At 38.3% G+C, this 20,654-nt stretch overlaps 1 protein-coding gene across 7 annotated transcripts in view; it reads right to left on the bottom strand.

Moving 5' to 3' along the window:
- JADE3 (jade family PHD finger 3) overlaps positions 1-20,654 on the bottom strand; it is a 135,537-nt gene that overhangs the window by 45,409 nt on the left and 69,474 nt on the right. For 5 of the 7 annotated variants that reach the window (XM_045996433.1, XM_045996432.1, XM_045996438.1 and 2 more), the window contains 3 exons: positions 18,805-18,861; positions 17,963-18,042; positions 1,052-1,209 (listed from right to left, as the gene is read on the bottom strand). In XM_045996433.1, coding sequence (XP_045852389.1) covers positions 1,052-1,209; positions 17,963-18,042; positions 18,805-18,850 — 284 coding nt within the window. In that variant the 5' untranslated portion in view covers positions 18,851-18,861. Of the gene's footprint in view, positions 1-1,051; positions 1,210-17,962; positions 18,043-18,804; positions 18,866-20,654 lie in introns of all 7 variants that reach the window. The other 2 variants (XM_045996434.1, XM_045996439.1) reach the window with 2 other exon arrangements.

Here is a 20,654-nt window from a genome sequence, read left to right as displayed (position 1 = left end):
ATCAGTATCAATTATATTTCAATTTTTAAAATATTAAAAAAAAAGCAAGTTGCACATTGATAAAAGTCCATGTTGGTCATGTGACAAACCTGGAACCTGATTTGACTGACGAACTTAGTAAAATCCCCCTACCTCCCATTTTCCTGGTTTTCTTCTTTTTCTTTTTGCAAGATTTTATTTATTTATTTGACAGAGAGGTAGTGAGCAGGGGGAGAGGGAGAGGAAGAAGCAGGCTCCTGCTAAGCAGAGAGCCCAATGCAGGGCTTGATCCCAGGACCCCCGGGATCATGACCTGAGCCAAAGGCAGAGAGGCTCAACCCACTGAGCCACCCAGGGGCCCCACCAAGCATTTTATTTCATGCCAGCCTTGGTGCAAAGCACCAGGAACACAAAGACCAGAAAAGAAAAATGGCTTCCAAACCAGTCATTACTCTTGAGGAGCTGAACTTACTACTTCCTCTGGCAGAAAAGTCCTCTCCCCTTTTCACAAACCCAAGTTCTCCCCTACTTAAGCTTTCTTCTCAAGTTTTTGTAAATGAAGGTTATGTACTTACAATCAATCTGATATTCTAGTCATCCCCTCTCATTTGGGTTTTATGCGTTTTACAAATGAAATGTTTTGGCCCTCTATTAACAGATGCTATCACTATGAGACTGCTGTTATAATGAAGCAGCTTCTCATGGGGTTATAATATTAATAGGATTATTATGAGGTTATGTAATCAATGCTCTGTTTCTCTTCAAAGACTAGTAAATGCTACTGATTGTTGAGTCAGACTTGGAAATCCTACTCTCCAAAACCTTACCACAGTTTCAGACTGGACTTCAAATAATAAACGGGCACATATTCTATCCCTAAACAAATGAGCTTGACTTTAACTACTGACTTACTCTCACCTGGTATCATCTACCATGTCTGAGTGAATTGGTGATCACAGTATGTGACTTTGTATTATGAAGTATAATTAGCCAAGCAGTCTCTCCCCAACCAGCACACAGATAACTGTAAGAGCAATCATTCCCTAAGTCAAAGGTACAAGCATGCAAATACCTGAGGGAAGGCTGTGGAACAGTGTCTGGACTGGCTGGTACCTGGACTCCCTTTTCCCATTCTTCCTTCCATGTATCCGCAAAGAGGTAATAGCTGTCTGGATTAATATGATGAGAATCTGGAAGTTTCATGGCACTGATGAGGTCCTTTCGGAATACCTGAGAAGACATTGGACACATCTTGAAAAGACCATCACTACGAACTAACACCATTTAATGTTATTTTAAAAAGACTATCTATCCTCACCTACTCTTCAACAAGAGAGATCTCTAACTTGCTAAATGGCCGGATCAACTTCTATATGGAAAGTGTCTGAAGTACTGACAGGGAAGCCAGTTTGTTCTGGATTGAACAGAGTAAAGAAATCCTCCTTGAATTATTTTCTAGAGCTCCTTGAATTTAAATCAACAGTATAGGTTATCTAAAAGTCTGATAAAACAAACCTTAACTTTCTCAAATTAAGCAGGTTTTAAGTGTCCTCTGATAACTTCTAATTATTTATTTAGGCATCACTTTATTTTTTATTTACTTAGAAATTATTCTACTATCTTAATTTTTTTTCTCCCTGAGATTTTAATAGGAATTATGGGGGGTTTTTTTGGAGGAGGGAGAGGGAGAGAAAGAATCTTAAGCAGGGTTCATGCTAGGATGTGGGGCTAGATCTCATGACCCTGAGATCAACACCTGCACTGAAACCAAGAGTTGGATGCTTAACTGAGCCACCCAGGTGTCCCTATAGAAATCAGACATATGGAAAATGTACAAAAGTAGTACAGAGCTCCCATATACCCTTCGTACAGTTTCTTCTAATGTTAACATCCTCACATAACCAGACTACAATGACCTAAACCAGAAAATTAGCATTGCTACAATACTATTAATTAATCTACAGATTTTATTAAAAGTGTCACTAATTTTCTGGTTATTATCTTTCTGTTCCAGAATTCAGTCCAGGATCCCACATGCAATTAACTGTCATGTCTCCTTAGTATTATCCAATTTGTGACAGTTTTTTAGTTTTTGTCTTTCAAGACCTTGATACTTTTTAAAAAAAGATTTTATTTATTTGACAGAGAGAAAGAGATCACAAGTACGCAGAGAGGCAGGCAGAGAGAGAGGGGGAAGCAGACTCCCTGCTGAGCAGAGAGCCAGATGCGGGGCTTGATCCCAGAACCCTGAGATCATGACCTGAGCCAAAGGCAGAGGCTTAACCCACTGAGCCACCCAGGCGCCCCAAGACCTTGATACTTTTGAAGAGAACTGGTCACGTATTTTAGAGACTATCCCTACAATTTGAGTTTGTCTGATGTTTTCTTGTGACTAAAGTTACTCATCTTTGGCAAGAATACCACAGAAATGATGCTGTGTTCTTCTCATTCCATTATATCAGGGACATATAATGCCAATGTCCTACTAGTGGTGATGTTAAACTTGATCATTTGGTTGAGGTAGTGTCTTGCTGGTTTTCTCCACTGTTAGTTTACTGTATCTCCCTTTGTAATTAATAAACATCTTAGAAGAGATCCTTTAAGATTATAACAACACCCTGTTTCTCCTCAAATTGTCATGAGCTTATTTTAGCATCTACTGGTGGACAGCTTGCCTGCAAGAATTATGACTGTGGTATCCTAATGGTGAATTTCTATTTCCCTCAGCTCTTCTACATTAATTAATTGGAATTTCTCTGTAAGAAAGATCTGTCCTTTCTTCCCCCTTATTTGTTTATTTATTCAATTATTTAGTTATATTATAGACTTGTGGATATTTGTTTTACTCTTTGGGTTATAATCCAGTATTATTGTTATTTTTATTGCTCAAATTGTTCCACCTCTGATCACTGGGAACTCTTTTGGGTTGGCTACTGCCTGTGCTCTTTCAACACATCCCATCTTTTTTGGAGTATTTCTTTAATTTCCTACATCACAACATGCCCCAGGCATGTTTATATCTTTGGTTTATAAAAGCTATTGATTTTATATGTTAACTTCATACCCTGCTATCTTACTGAATTCTTTTATTGCCTGAGTTAGTTTTTATCATTGATTTTCGTATGGTTTTCTAGATATATTATCATATCATCCGCAAAGAGAGTTTCACAACTTCTTTACCTAGTCTTGGTCTCTAATTAGTTTCTCTTGTTTAACTGCATTGGTAAATACTGTAGTAATATTTGGAATAGTAATGGGGATAGTTGATAATATCTGTCTTCTTCCTGAAATTGGGGGAAATGATTTTAGTATTCTTCATTAAGATACTAGATTGAAGACCATGATGTGTATATATATACAGTATCTATGTTAAATTATCTTACAGTTCCTTATTCTTGAATGTTTCTGAGTGCTTGGGTATTGAATTTTGTTAAAGGCTTCTTCAGGTATATGAGAATAATTATAGTTATGTTCCTAAGATATATTAATTTGCTGTAGGATCATATTGTATTTCTTTTTTTAAGATTTTATTTATTTATTTGACAGAGTGAGCACAAGCAGGAAGAGCAGCTGGCAGAGGGAGAGAGAGAGAAGCAGGCTCTGCACTGAGCAGAGAGCCTGACGTGGGGCTCGATCCCAGGAGCCTAAGCCAAAGGCAGACGCTCAACTGACTGAGCCACCCCGGCACCCGACTGATTATACTGTATTTCTTAATACCAAAACAAACTTGCCATTTCTGGAATGAATGTCATTTGGTCATGACACACTTCTTAAATATGGTATTGTATTCTGTCTTCTAATATTCTATTTAGTATTTTTGTATCATTCAACGAGTGATATTTACCTGAAGTTTCCTTTCTTTTCAGTTTACATATCAGTGTTATACATGCTTCATAAAAAGAATTAAAAAAAATAAAAGGAATTAGAACATATTTGTTCTGTTACAACGTCTGGAATAACCTGGGAATTATTGGGACTATCTGGTCCCTAGGAAACCATCCGGACTTGGTGCTTTCATTGTGGGGTAGTTGCTTAATAATATTCTGTACATATTCTTTAGAAATTGATCCTTTAAGCTTTCTACCTCTAATGGATTCAATTTTGGTCATCTGTATTTCCATAGGAAGTTATTTTATCCAGTTTTCAGATTTATTTCTGTATATGTGCTGCCGAAGCGAGCACTCAGATTTATTTCTGTAGAGGCTTGCACAGTATAGGCAGTTCTACTTTGCACAGAAGTGAGGGGCACCTGGGTGGCTCAGTAGGTTAAACCTCTGCCTTCAGCTCAGGGCATGATCTCAGGGTCCTGGGATCGAGCCCCACATCGGGCTCTCTGCTCAGCGGGAGCCTGCTTTCCCTTCCTCTCTTTCTCTACCTGCCTCTCTGCCTATTTGTGCTCTCTCTGTTAAATAAATAATATATTAAAAAAAAAAAAAGAAGTGAGACCTGAGAAATGACAGTGCATGTGGAAACTGTGAAAAGCAATCTTAATTATTAATAGGGAAAATTATGATTTTTCTATGACCATTAAACATTTTGGTCAAAATATTAGAAACTCTCAGTGCTGGCTATAAGTATATAAAAAATGAAAAATATAATAATTTAGTATACTAAAATTAAACATCAGAAACATTGAGAATTAAAGTAATTTTTATAAGAAAATTTATCAAGAGTAGGTGGAACAATGCCTTCTTTTTCTTCTCGTATAATTTAAGATATGGAGCAAACTGAGACAGAATGTTTTAAACTATCATTTTTAAAAATCTAGGATTTCAGTTTGTATTCCTCTTTTCACTGAACAGTTGTTTAATAGAAGGGTTTAAAATTTCCATAGGAAAGGACCTTTCCGTTTTTGTAATTTCTGATTTTACCACATTGTGACTGGAGTATTGTTTATATCATGTCCATGTAATAATGGAAATCACTGTTTTCCTTGTGACTTAATATTTGCTGTATTCTGTGTGTGTACCACAGATATTTGAGAAGGTATATTCTCTATTATCTCTAATATCAAGGTTTCAAGTTTGATATACATTCATCATCTGTACCTTACTAAGCTGCTTAAGTTGTTTATATCTATCTCATCTCTTAATTTTTCGTTCACTTAATCTGATACTGAGAGAGGCGTATGAAAGCCTCCTATTATCAGTGTGTTTCAACCTATATGTCCTTGACTCTTCCATGGCTGTTGCTCCACAAAGGTGGTTGCTGCATTAGTCAGTGTATAAATATTCCTAAGTATCACATTTTCATGGTGAATTGTGTTTAGCACTAAAAAGCCTTCTTTGTTTTGCGGGGCTTGATTTCTACTTTGTCTGAGATCAGGCTCACTCCTCCTCCTACCATTTTCCTGGTACACCTTTGTCCATCTCTATTTCTAGCCTTTCTGAGTAGGTGTTTTAGGTATATTCTTGTATACAGCATATACTTGCATCTTGTTTTGTGAACCAAACATTTTTTTCTTTAATAAATGTTAAGCCCATTCATATTTACTGGCATGTCTCAGATATTTGGTCTCAACTCAGTTACATTGATAATTATGTGGTAATTTCCTTATGCATGTCTCTATTGGATGTGTATTGTTTGCTCTTTTAATCACTTTTTTTGCATTTAAGAAGGTTTATAGTTGTATTCTATTTGTTATCTTTGTACTTAGATCTTTAAAAATGTTCTTAGTTTCATTTTCTTTTTCAACCTTTAACTTCATTAACTTTTTTAACCCGTAAACCTATCTGGTTTATCAGTTTTTATGGTTCTCAGTGTATTCCTCAGGGGTGATGAGGATAGGAATGAAATGTCTATTGTGGTAGCCAAGAATACCCCAGAGTTAGGCTTAACCCTACCCCTGGCAAGGGAGCCCTGGCTGTGTGAAAAGTTCAAAGGCCAGAAGTAGAGGATGATATGAGTACAGCTACAACTTGGACTTGGGGAAACAAAGAGATTCCCCATAGTTCATTTTCTGTATTCAAAGCACAATCAGACACAGCATGGGAACCAGGATCCACCTGAAGTCTGATGTACTGTTATCCTCTGGTTGAAGGGTTCCCTGGATAACTAATGGGCACAGAAATATGCTCACCTGCCGGGACACATGACTTAAATGGCTGTGGAAGCCTAAGCTTTGTGATTCTGCCCTTTCCAACAACAGAAAAAAGTATGCTATGAGGTCGTAAGCTAACTGGAAATGATGTCAGTGATGAAGGTCCAGTTGAAGTCTAAGGAATGAGGGAATACACTTTCACACAAAAGTATACATACACTGACACTACATACATACACTCAGAATTAGAAATTAGAAATACTCATTTCTAATTCTGAAAAAATTCAACCATCCACTGGCAGGCTGAAAATAAACATGTCCACATTTCTGGAAGATCAAAGGAAAAAAATGCTATCAATCAAACATTTTAGCCCTTATTGTTAATAAAGGTTCTCTGAGGAAAAACACTGTTCAAATTATATGCAACATTAAAGTGCAGGCACAGAGTGTGATCCAATAAAACAGTTAATTCTCATCGGTGCAGTTCTGTTTAAACTGACAACATTTCAGAGTACAGGACTGAACTATCACATAATCAAATGATGCCATTTAAATGGATAAAGACTCATTCCATTTGCTTCTTTGCAGGGACAACTCTGCAAATGCCTGTTGCTTTCATTTAGGGAAGATTAAGAAATAATATGATCTGAGCAAAGTAGAGAAGGAAACCAACCTTAAACATGTTGGTGGCCAGGTGGCAACAAAATGACCTCCCTACCAAGAATCCTTGCCAATTAGAGTTAATTGGGTACTGTGCAGGGAGAAGGCTGTCTGTAGAAGAAAAAAACCTGGTGGTTTATTATATAATGCTTTGTACAAGGGGTTAAGAGAGGATCACAGTCATATCCATTCAACATGTTTTGCATAGCGCTCGGTGTTCTGGGTGGTTGGGGGAGAAACTCAACCACCATTTTCCTGAACACTGATCCATTTCTATAAAAGACTAGAGTGCCTTTAATGAGCCAGTGGTTAAGTAGTGGTGGCAATTTGCAATAGTGCTAAATAAACTGCTCTCTTTGGGAAAGAGTGCTATGGGAAATACTACTTTCGATCTGGAAAGAATACTAGGGCTAAGTATTTTCAACCTTCTAAAATATTTCATTGTTTTCCATGTGATACACTTCACAAAATAAATCAACTGATTGCAAACCATGCTTAGGGCTTAATAATATCACACTAACTCATCATATAGCTTAAGCCATGTCTTTATACTTCATGTAACTGCTTATGAAAATCTGTTCTGTATAGTTTCCTAAGTAGCCTGGAAACATACTGTAGTGGTTTGAACAGTGGTCCCCAAAAGGTAAGTCTACATACTAATTTCTGGAATCTATGAATGTTACCTGATTTGGAAAAGGGATCTTTGCAGATATAAATAATTTAAGGATTCTGAGATGAAGAGATCATCCTAGAACATCTTGGTGGGCCCTAAATCCAATTGACAAGTATCCTTACAAAAGGAAAGCAGAGAGAGATTTAAGACAGAAGAGGAGGAGGCAGCGTGATCATGGATACAGAGATTGGAGTGACTCACTGATCTACAAGTTAGTAAATGCTGACAGTCATCAGAACCTGGAAGAGGCAAAGGATGGAATCTCCCCCAAAGTCTCTGTAGGGAGTGCAGCCTGGCCAATTTTGGGCTTCTGGCCTCCAGAACTGTGAGAAAATCATTCCACTTGTTCTAAGCCACCCAGTTTGTGGTAATTTGTTACAGCAGCCCTAGGAAACTAATACATATGTTTACCAAACAGAAGAGTAACTTGAAGACTCTAGACAAAGAGATATAAAGGCAGAGGCCAGTGAAATCTGGCCCTTGTCCACGGCTTCAGAAATGCCAAACCTCCAGGGAACAGACATTCTGTGAAGTCTGAGAAACCTCAGACTACAGGAACACCAATCAATTCCGACCTATTTTTCTTAAAATGAAGAATGAAGGCTAGATCTAATGACTATTATAATTTTCCTTCCATCTTTAGAGAAAAGCAGCAGCCTTACATGATAAGCCTGATTTCAATTTTATAAGCTAGCTAGATCAAACAGCATCAGATCCAAGGTTTCTAGAGAAGCATTTTTACTCAAGGCAGAGTACAAGAGTCTGCTTTATCTCGCTGTAGAAACATCCCAAGCATGAGGCAGAACATAAAATGCCGAATAAAGGACAGGAATGTAAGCTCAGTACTCAAGCAGATATCTGCAAAGCGATAGGAAATATATTTACCAAACTGGTCTCATGAATCTGCTTTTGATAAGAAAAGGAATTTGGGGTTTTTAAAAAAATGAATACAGGCAAACAAAATAGCTTTAGTGTATCCTGGGTAGAGAGGTGTGAGTTCTCTATACATATGGAGGCACACACATATGCACAAATTTGTATATATTGTCATAAAGAAACAATAAAAGGATAAACCAAAAGCTTTTTAAAAAAAAATGGCTACCTCTGGGAGTGAGGGAGAAAACGAGGAGAGAAAGACAAAAGCTAGATCTTTCTGTATGTGTTTTGTGTCATAGTTAGATGTATGAACCAAGCAAGTATCTTATACAGTCAAATATGAAATTAAAAATCTTTAAAGAAAGGAATATGGGCCCAGGGACAGACTACCCAAACTGGTCTATTGGTTTCACCAACCAATTTGGGACAAATTATTTAAATTCTGTGTCTCCATTTACTCATCTGTAAAATGGGGATAACAAGCACACCTCACAGGGGTTGTTACAAGAATTAAATGGCTCAATTTATGTAAAGGGCTTAGCGTGGTATTAAGCTCATGGTAACTGCTGAATAAATTCTAGCTGAACTTATTATTTTATCATCATCGTCATAGTCTCAGCTTTACTTCTAAAAGCAGAAAGAAGTATGCAGCTAAGTTTTCCTATCTATCTAGTCCATAAAAGTATCATTGACGGGGTAAAGGAGATGTGAGTTCATGGCTCAACTAAAACATGCATGGTTCAGCTCCCAAAGATAGGGATTTCCAAGCAAGAAGCCCACCAAAAACTCCAGCCAACACTCTATAGGCCACAAGGTAATGCAGAAACTTCACAAAATAAAACATGGCATTTAATGTTAAAGATTATGAATGAAGGCTCTAGATGCTGACATTCACCTAGGTAATGAAGTTGAGAAGTTTTACAAGTTCTTAATTGTGTGCCTATTTTATATGCACTGGTAGTTTCCCCCAAAAGTTCCTGAAACAAAAAAGCTTTGTACTTACCAGATATCTGCTCATTTATGGTCAAAGAGGGGATTCACAGGCTAACATACAGCCCAAAAGCTATGCCAAGTCCAACAGTGCATGTACATCTTGGCCCCTCAGATGCATGCAGAAACAAAGGAGGCCTCACTATGAATTCAATTAGAATATCAATGCTTATAACCTGCCAGAGCCACAAAATGAAAATGTCCTTCATGGACAGCTCTGGCTTTTACTGTTCTCCTTAACATCTCTCAGTGGGCAGTTTCTTAAAGCATTGCTAGTCTGAACATTTCTGTGACATTTTTTAGAGAAAAAGTCAAAACATTTACTTCCTGTGTGACACAAAAGGGAAAACTGTCTGGTCCATGTGAATGAAGCAGAGAAACAGATTAGTTCTGATTCACAGCCACTTAAATATGAAACTATACACAAATAACCACAAACAGATGTGTTACCCCAAAAGCACAAAAAACCAGCTGCAAATGTGGTAACTATATTTAATCAAAAGGAACTAACTGTAAGTGATTTTCTTAGAATTATACAATCTTCAGATGAAAAAAAAGGTGTTCAGGTAATCTAAAAGAATCAACCATTTAAAGCAGAGAAAACGTAGCAAAGAACACAAGTTTGTTCTTATATGATGACAAAAGGTACCCAGTATTATCAAGCTACTGTGTCCCACGTTAATTTTTCCAATGGAGCAAAGCTTATTTAATTTCTAAGTTTGAAACTTTAAAGATCATGTAAATATTTTTTCACAGAAATATTTTTCAAATAGCTTAAAATAATTCTCAGTTTTCTTACAAAGAAAAAACAGGGCATTTTTGATGGCTTTGGGTTGACATCAACTGAAACATCAATTACCATAAACAAATGTACTTTTGGGCAACTTAAGTAGGTTTGACTATTCCCCTTAACCACTACCCAACAGAGGTGGTATGCATCCCAGTGATGGAGGAGAGGGAGTAACTGAGTCTGAGTTTGAGATCTGAGCAATTTTCATGTAAAAGATGACATCTGAGGTTTGCTTTGCAAGTTTTTCTCCCATCCCTCACTATCCCTTTTTTGTACAGTAAGTGTGCATTTGCAAGCTTGGTAGTTTTTAATCTCCTATAGGTCAAAAAACCAAATAATCAAGCATGTTAGAAATATAGGCTCTATTTGAGGGTGTGTTCTCTGCCGAGTTAAAATGTATGAGCTTTTCACTCTGCTGCTATGAAAGTCCTGTGCTTTGAAAGTCTTAGACATAATAAATGAGGCTATGGAACTACAGATGATATTCAATTCTTTAAGATAGGTTATGTCTTACAGACCAGTCGGATGATACACATGAAAATATTCTGGCTTTTGAGAAAGAATAGAAGACTTTTTAACACATTCAAATTAGTTGTCTAGTACTATGTGCTTTTTCTAGGGCAACTGGCTTTTTTAAAAACATCTTTAAAAAAAAGATTTTATTTATTTGTCAGAGAGAGAAAGAATGAACAAGCAGGGGGAGTGGCAGGCTGAGGAAGAAGCAGTCTCCTGGCTGAGCAGGGAGCCCAAAGCGGGACTGGATCCCAGGACCCTGGGATCATGACCTGAACTGAAGGCAGATGCTTAACAAGCGAGCCACCCAGGCGCCCCTAAAAACATCTTTAAGAGTATGGACCCTTTTGAGAATCAGAAGAAGGCTACTAGCATATGCATACACAACAAAACACTTTAAAAACTTACCCTTGAAAGCCTGTATACAATTTGTAGAAGCTACCAAAGCCCCTGAACAATACGTGCAATTCACACACCCCAAGAACTCTTCTCTAGAGGATAAATCAGGGGTAGGCATAAACAGGAATCCCACTGAAGCACTAAACATCAAAGAAAATACGAATCTATTAATGCAGCTGATTAAGCCCCAGTGAAAACAATCCTTTACACTGCATTTCAATGACAAACTCCCATTACAAACAAAAGGTTTCAGTCAGAAAAAAAGAAACTCCCATCCTTACAAGAAGAAAAAAGACAAGACAGGCAGCAAATTAATGATTTTTTCATAAACCCTTTAGAGAAATGAGACACGGGACAAATGGCCAGCTCAAGGAAGGACAACCGTGCCTGCAGGGAGACACAGGACAGGAGCTTATGCTTACCTGGGGCAGAAGCCACAGCAGGAATGTTTAGAAATTTTGACAAATTCCTGGCGGAAAAGTGGGGACAACCAAGAGAGAATGAAGTTCCTGGGGGCTATAGTGAGAGGGGGTTCCAACCCTCTTGTAAGCTTTTTCTCTAGAAACCCAACTAGGCTCTCACAGGGAAGATGGTGGAAAATATGGAGAAGGCTCCCCCAGTGGAGCTGTCTGTGTCTCTGTTGCTCTGTGTCCTGGCTCCCTTACTGAAAAAAAAAAAGCTTCACCTGCAGGGGAAGGCTATCCGGCGAGGGCACTGGTGTAAATTCACAAGCTCTGGGAAGAAGGGCAAAGTACCCAACCCCAGCCTTAATCAAGAGGCGTGAGAACCTTAAGGACAGAGACTGAGCATACCGTAAGATACTGACTATAGGCAGATGGCGGGGGGCGGGGGGGGGGGGGAGGTGGTGGGGGGGGGGACGGGAGGCTGGGACAAAAGAAAAGCTCTAGAGTCCACTTCCTCATCTCAACCCCAGAAACAGGACCACTATACATCTCAAAGACTGAGAGTAATCAGGTTAGTGAACAATGTCATTCTCCAGTACTCTACCACTATGCTAAAGCCTCCAGTGATAACAGTGGCTTATACTGGGAGAGGTGCAAAAGACAGAATCTCTCCTGAGGACAAGCACAAAGGGAAGATTCTAATCCAAGACAGCAGACAAAAACAAGGTCACCAGAAGAGTTAGAAGGAAGTCTCTGGTGCCCACAGCAGTAACACATTTCAAATGCCCTCTTACACTGGGAGTGGGAGTATAAACTGATGAAGCCCTTTTGGAAAACAGCCTGGCATTTCCTCAGATGGTTAACTAGGGTTACCATATAGCTCAGCAATTCCACACCTAGGTATATACTCAAGACAACTGAAAACATATGTCCACACAGAAACTTGTACATGAATATTCACAGTAGCATTATTCGTATTACTCCAAAGACAGAGACAACCCCAACGTCCATTAATTAATGAATGGATAAATAAAATGTGATATACCCATACAATGGAATATCATTTGGTCATTAAAAGAAATAAACTACTATACATGCTCCAACATAACATGGATGAACCCTGAAAACATTGTGCTAAGTTTAAGAAGCCAGACACAAAAGGCTGTATATTAGATGATTCCATTTATATGAAATGTCCAGAACAGGCAAATCCATAGAGACAGAAGTTAGATTAGTGGTTGCCAGGGGCTAGCAGTAGGGGAATTAGAGAGTAACTGCTAATGGGTAAGGGGTTTCTTTCTGGGTGATGAAAATGTTCTATATTTAGACTGTGCTTATGGTTATACAGTTCTGTGACTAGACTAAAACCTACTGAATTATACATTTTTAAAAGATGAACTGCATGGTATAAGAATTATATTTTATAAAAGATGTATAAAGTGTTTTCTTTTTGAAAAGGGCAACTGTTGTGGCATCAGTGGACATCACCTTAGAGGCCCTGACATCCACTCCCACCCAATAATAACAAAGTACCCCTCCTCCTTAATGTGGGATCCGCACAGATTGGGTAGGGAGCCTGGACTCTCACTACCACCCAGCAGTAATGTAGTACCCCTCACCACCTCCACTACCACTGCTATCAGTAGAGACAACAGGGTGGGGATTTCCACCCCCACCAAGTAATAGGGAGTCACCCCTCTCCTGGTCCCAGAGAGATAACAGAACTATCTTCCTAGAGACTAAGAGAAGTAAGATGGGAAGCCTAGGAATTCTGCAACTGGTGATACAGAGTCAGCACCCCACCTCCCCACTGGCCTGGTTACTACAGAGGCTTATTAGAACAGATTTAAATAAGACTTACTGTCTGATAATATAATACCAAAAAAGTCCAGAATACAACAGAAAATCACTTATTGTACTAAGAACTGGGAATGAGAGGAGACAATCAATAGACACCAACACTGAGATGACACAGATACTGGACTCATCCGACAAGGAGTTTAAAGCAGCCATCATAAAAGTGCTTCAGTAAGAAATTAGAAACACTTTTGAAACAAATTGAAAGTTTCAGCAGAGAAATAGCGGGTGTAAAGAATAACCAAATAAAAAATCTGAAATGGAATAATACAATAACTGAAAAAACAAACTCATGGGATAGGCTCAATAGAAAAATGGAATTAACACAATAAAAAGAATCTGTGAACAAGAGAAATTGCCCAATCTGATCAAAAGAAAGAATATATATTGAAAAAAAGAGAAGAGTCCGAGGGACCTTTGGGGAACTAACAAAAGATCTAACATTCATGCAATTGAAGTCCCAAAAGAGGAGGAGAAAGAAGATGGAGCTGAAAATATGGATGAAGAAATAATGGCTGAAAAATTCCCCAAATAGGCAGAAGATATAAACATAGATTCAAGAAGCTAATCAGACTCCACAAACAGGATAAATCAAAAGAAATCCATGCCCATGCACATTATAATCAAACTTTGGGAATAAAGACAAAGAAAAATCTTGAAAGCAACTGGAAAAGAAATGACTGATTACCTGCAGGGGAGCAACTACTTGAATGAGAACAGATTTCTCACAAGAAACCATGGGAGCCAGAAGAAAGTAGTACATTTTTCAAGTGCAGAAAGAAAAGTTCTGTCAAGCCAGAATTCTGTATCAAGTGAAAATATCCTTCAGGAATGAAGGCAAAATTAAGACATTCTCAAAAGAAGAAAAACTAAGAGAACTGATCACTAGCAGACTTACCCTAAAAGAATGGCTAAAGGGAGTTCTTTAAACAGAAAGGAAATGAACAAAAGGAATGTTGGGGCATCAGGAATAAAGGAAGAATCAGAGTAAAAATATGGGTAAATATAATAAACTATCCTTCTCTTGAGTTTTATAAATAATGTTTGTTGAAGCAAAAATTATAACATTGTCTAGTACAGTTCTCAAGGTATGTAAAAAGAATATTCAAGACAATTATATTATAAAGATGGGGATGGATAAATGAACTTAGATGATAGTAAGCTTTCTTTCCTTTTCTTTCTTCTTTTTTTCTTTTTAAGTAGATTCCACATCCAACATGAGGCTTGAACACATGATCCTGAGATCAAGAGTTGCAGGCTCTACTGACTGAGGCAGCCAGGTGCCCCAGTGGTTAAGGTTTCCATATTTCATTTGAAGTGATAAAATGTAGAGAACACATTTAAAAAGGTCCTCCTTTTTAAAGGTTGCATCCCAAGAGCAACCACTAAAAATCTACACAAAGATATACACTCAAAACCATTACAGAAAAGTCAACATGGAATTCAAAAAAATGTTCAAGTAATCCACAGAAAATAAAAGAGAAACCAAAAAACAGAGAGAACAAATACAAAACAAACAACAAAATGGCAGACATAAACTAAATCATACCAAAAGTTACATTAACTATAAGTGGCTTAAATATTCCAATTAAAAGAGACTGAAAGAGTAGTTTCAAAAATGACCTAACTGGGGGCACCCAGGTGGCCACCCATGTGGGTTGAGTATCTGACTCTTGATTAAGGCTCAGGTCACGATCTCAGGGCTGTGGATCAAGCCCTGCATTGGGCTCTGCGCTCAACAGGAAGTCTGCTTGAGATTCTCTCTCTCCTGCTTCCTTAGCTCCTCCCCCAAATTATGCTCTTTCTCTCTCAAGTAACAAATCTTTTTTTAAAAAAATGACCCAACTATATGTCATCTATAAGAAATTCACTTCAAATATAATCATATATGTTACAAGTAAAAGGATGGAAAAATATACAATGTAAACACGAATCAAAAGAAAGCCACAAACTATATTAATATTAGACAGTGCAGACTCCAGAGCAAACAAAATTATCAAAGACAGAGAGGGACATTAAATGATGCTAAATTCGCCCAGATATAGCAGTCCTAAATATGTATGCACCTAACAAAAGAGCTTCAAAATATATAAAGCAAAACTGACAGAATGGAGAGGAGAAAGACACAAGTCCATATTACAGTTGGAGACTTCTACAGCCCTCTCTAAACAATTGATAAAACTACTAGGCAGAATATCCATGAGGATACAGAAGAACACTGTCAAGGACCCAACAACAGCATAATACACAGTCTGTAAGTACCCATAAAATGAAACATTTACAAAAGAAAGACCATATCCTTAGCTATAAAACAAACCTTGACAAATGTAAAAATATGTGAAATTGTAGAGATTATGTTCTCCATCAAAACTGGATTCAGACTAGAATCAGTAACAGAAAGAAAGTAGGAAAGTCTTTAAATGCTTGGAAACTAAACAACATACTTCTAAATAAGCCACGGATCAAAGATAAAGTCTTAAGAAAAATTAAAAAAGTACACTGAAGTGGATAAAAATGAAAACAAACACATCAAAATTAATGAGATGTAGCTAAAGAAATGTTTAAAGGGAAATTTATAGGCATGCCTGGGTGGCTCTGTTGGTTAAGCATCTACCTTCAGCTTGGGTCATGATCTCAGGGTCCTGGGATTGACCCCCACATCAAGTTCCTTGCTCAGCAAGGAGCCTGTTCTCCCTCTCCCTCTGCCCCTCTTTCCTGCTTGTTATCACTCCCTCTCTCTCTTTCTCAAATAAATAAAACCTTTAAAAAATTAAAGGGAAATTTAAAGAACTAAAATTCTTACATTAGAAAAGAGGGAAAAAAAGGAAGAAAAGTCTCAAATAGCCAAAGTGCCCACCTTAAGAATCTAGAAAAAGAACCAAGTAAACCTAGAGCAAGAAGGTGGTAAATAATAAAAATAAGAACAGAAACCAGTGGAATTGAAGAGAAAAAAATATGAGATGATTTCACTGATTTATGAAACAATTTGAGCAACACAATAAATTATGTAGTACTGGATTGTAGCCCCAAGTATAAAATAAATGTATGTGAATCCATACTGACATTATTAAAAAAAATTTTAAATGAAGGAAGCACCCAAGGAGATTATTATAATTGCTTAATTTTAGGAAACAGATAGTCTATCATAAAGCTCTTGGCACATAAAATTTCAATAAATGGTAGCTATGAGAGGGAGTTATAATAATGTCCATGTTATAATGACAAAATAAATTATTTCAGAGACACAAAATAAGCCGGCAAGGCAAAGCATGGAATCATTCTCTTCTAATGCCAAAGCTAGTTTTGTTCTACTATATCAGGTTCTCTCTTTTATAACAGAATGTGGAACATAAAGTTAAAAATTTGCTTCTGGTAGTACCCTATCCCTTGCAACAAAAGACTGCTATTCTCACTGAACTGGAGGCATTAGGACTTAAGACCCAAAACTACTGAGTCATTTTATGCTCTAAGACTGTCTGTCCTAAATGGAAAAGTAGCAAAGTTTCTTTCTCATCATGCTATAGTCAAAGCCTCCTCTGGATAGATGGGAAATTTGTTTTGTTCCTGCTTACATGCATTTTATTCCCTAAGTTTTTCTGCATGAAGCAGACACAAATAAACACACTCTGATATTTATTTTACTGTGCCCAGAAAGATTTTAAGCAAAAGATGGAAATGAAAAGTGACCTCTGAGAGACAGACAAATGCTCTCTCTAGATGACACCCTAAAGCAAGGCACCCCTGCCCTACCTTGTGTGAGGGTAGGTGGAACCTATGACTTGCTTCTAGCCAACAGAATATGTCAAATGTGATGGAATGTCACTTCCTTGATTAGGTTATGTTGTGTGGCAAATGTGATGGGAGGTCATTCCCATGATTATGTTATACTATGTAAGACTCAGTCTTAGCAGACTGGAGCAAAAGCTTCTCCCCTTGTTGACTTTGAAAAAGTAAGTTGCCATGTTTTGAGAGGATGTATGGAGAAGGCCACATGGCAAAAAGCTATGAGCAGTCTCTACTCTCATACTCTCATATGAGCAGGGGGTAGTCTTCCACCAAAAGCCAGCAAAAACCCGGGATCTCAATCCTCCAGCTGCAAGGAGACGAATTCTGCCAACAATATGAATGAGGGTGTAAGTGAATTCTTCCCTAGTAGAACCTCCAGAACACAGCCCAGTCAGCACACTGATTGCAGCCTTGAAAGACCTGGAACAGAGAACCTAGGGATGCTGTGCCAGACTTCTGTCTCACAGAAACTGAGATAATAAATGTTTGCTGTTTTAAGCCACTAGCTTTGTGATCATTTGTAATGTAGCAATAGTTAACTAATATGCTCCCTTTCCTCTGCAGCTAAAGAAGTCTACTCATAGAAGTGAAGAAACACAATGTCAGGTTCTCATTATTTAATTATCATAGAGGAAAGTCTGTAGGATCTGCCAAGCCATTCCCAAGTCCAAGTGTAGCTCTGGCACTTTGTTGTCCTTGAGGTGGAAGATAACCAGCCTCAGGGCACCTGGGTAGCTTAGTTAGTTAAGTGTCTGCCTTTAGCTCAGGCACTTAAGTGTCATCACCAAAATGAAATCGGTGTGATGATTACTGTTTTCCCAAAGGAAAAAGAAAATGGAATCTTTCTTAAAAACCAGAAACATTCATAAGAAAACAAGTCTATCCCTTGGCACATAGTTTAATCCTCACATCTCTAAGATCTGGCCATTGTAGGTATGTAGGCAGAAGGCAGCTGTCTATATTTTTAAGTCTAAAAATTAAATATCTGATCTCACCTCTGCAGGCTTCTTGTGTTCATGGGGAATTCTGGATTTGCTCCTATACATTGAGCCAGAAGTAAAGGAAGTGGAAGGACCTGAAAAAGATAATTAGACAAAAAATACTGAGACTTGCTAATATTACTAAATGTCACATAACTAAATGTCATCCAAGAGAATATGAAAGGTATGATGGAGAAGAGCATGGTGATCTCATATCACTGAGGAAAACAGTTAAATTGCAATCAAGAAAGACTCATAATGGAGCTTAATGACATTTATAGATGACCTCCCAGCATGTAAAAGCTTCCACGGTGCTAATACTGAGGAGGTTTGATTTGGCATAATCATACTTCACAACATTTTGGAACAACACGATTCATATTCCACCTAGAGAAAATGTATCTGTAAAAGCAACCGGAAAAACTAAAAAATGTGAGGCAAGTAATCTGTGGATCCTTTGGCCCTCCCCCAAGTGCTACAAATGATGATTCATCCAGTCAAACATTTAATACCTAGTTACAGTTGGAATTGTAGGGCCTGTAATTTATGCTCTTGTACTTTTTGTTCTTTCTATAGAGAAAAGCACTGCTAAATCATTATTAGATTTGGCTTTTGTTGTTTTGGCAAATGAAAAGTGAAGAACAAATTGCTATATGCCACAAAAAAACAATTTTCCCACCTATCTATTTTTAATGAAATTTAAATGAATAAGAACAATAATACCCTAATCTTTCCTTCCTAGAAACATTATTTTTTAACCATTGAAAAAAACATGAAATAGCTTGTCCTCAAGTCAAAGAATAAACCCTCAAAGAGTATAGATACAGAGTTATGAACTGTTGGCCGGTTCCACTCACTTTCGTCTGAGCTGTCACTGCTGCTGAGTGTTCTATGGCGCTTCATCCTGGAGCATCCTGGGAAAGAGAACAACACTGAATAAAATAGTCAAAACACACACACACACACACACACACACACACACACCCATTTCAAGGGCAGTCAACACTGCCCTACAGATCCCAAGAAGCAGCAGCAGGCAAATCATGCGGATCAAATGATTTCTGTCAAAAATAACCTCAAATGACCTACAGAGATGGGAGAAGGGTACTATCAAATTCTCCAACACAGAGGGTAACAAAGACTGAAGAGGAGGATGTCCAAGCAGCCCTGGATCAATGGTCCAGAATTGGCTGCCTCAGATGTGGCCACATGACCACAGTCCATCCAAATAAAAGCAGGTAGCCATGCGGCCATCACCAGCCAGGGAACCCCAGTAGGGCAGGAGCAGGAAAGGTAAAAAGCATTTGCAAAGCAGAGCTCTCACAGGTCAAGGTCAAAAGGCACAAGATACACTTGACTGAAGAAAGAACAAGTGAGGCATGTCCCACCTTTAAGGACATAACCATACTGCTTTTCTGTCTGTCTTTTCCCCCTTTCTTTCTCCCCGCCCCATCCCCCAAACAACTAGCCTAATTTAAAATTATATCTATATATATGCCACAAGGAATGTTATAAGAAAGCTCCTATAGGGGTACCTGGGGGGCTCAGTCAGTTAAGCATCTGACTCTTGGTTTCAGCTCAAATCATGACCTCAGGGTCCTGAGATTGAGCCCTGCGCAGGGCTGTGCACTCAGGCCACAGTCTGCTTAGGATTCTTTCCCTCTTCTCCCTCCCCTGCTGCCCCTTCCCCTGCTCACATGTGCTCTCTCTTTCAAATAAATAAATAAAACTTTAAAAAAAGAGTGATCATCAGCACTTAAAAAAGAAAGCTCCTAAATGTACAATGGGTTTGACTAAAACTTAAAAACTTAAGTGCCCTTCCTTGTGTACGTGTGGCCAACAGCAGATAAAGGCACAACTTTTCTGGGAACACACCAGCACTAGTGTTTAAGAAAAATGGAAGGCATTGTAAGGTACAAAGCAAGTACTGAAGAAATGAACTAGAAAATACAGTGATACAATCAGTAATTGACATTCTTCTATGTGCCACAGTATACAAAATGCTTTTAGAGGCAATCATGATTTCACAAGGAATAAAGGTCAGAGCTACTGTCTTTGAGCCACTCAAAATCTACCAAGGAGATAGAAACCCTAGTACAAGGCCACTGTGAGTAATTATGGGTAACATAAACAAAACTATGTTAAAAAGTTAATAGAGAGGGGTGCCTGGGTGGCTCAGTGGGGTAAAGCCTCTGCCTTCAGCTCAGGTCATGATCCCAGGGTCCTGGGATCGAGCCCCGCATCAGGCTCTCTGCTCAGCAGGGAGCCTGCTTCCCTTCCTCTCTCTGCCTGCCTCTCTGCCTACTTGTGATCTCTGTCTGTCAAATAAATAAATAAAATCTTTAAAAAAAAGTTAATAGAGAAAGTTCCCCTTCTGGCATGACAACGTGAAGAGCTTCACCAACCCACTCCCCAGTGAAGCTGGTGAAAATTACTTTAAAAAGAAACAAAAAGCTATTCATTTAAAGTCTCTAGAAATGGCTCTAAGGACACAGAGCAAATGAAGAAGCATTTATTCAAGAAAACCTATTGAAACTCAGAAAGAATTTGTGGTATTTGGACCTAGAACTACTTCCTTTACCCTCTCCCAGCACAGATTTCATGAGACTGGTGCAGCCAAGAACACAGATGCCCCTTTCCCCCAGCTCCCAAGTGTAAGGCTTTCTTCCTGGGAGGAGCAAGACGTCAGCATTTTTCATCCTGCCCC

Source organism: Meles meles, chromosome X, assembly GCF_922984935.1.
Source record: "Meles meles chromosome X, mMelMel3.1 paternal haplotype, whole genome shotgun sequence".
Taxonomy (NCBI): domain Eukaryota; kingdom Metazoa; phylum Chordata; class Mammalia; order Carnivora; family Mustelidae; genus Meles; species Meles meles.
The sequence above is the reverse complement of the archived record's forward strand: the minus strand, read 5'-3'. Positions and strand labels throughout refer to the sequence as shown.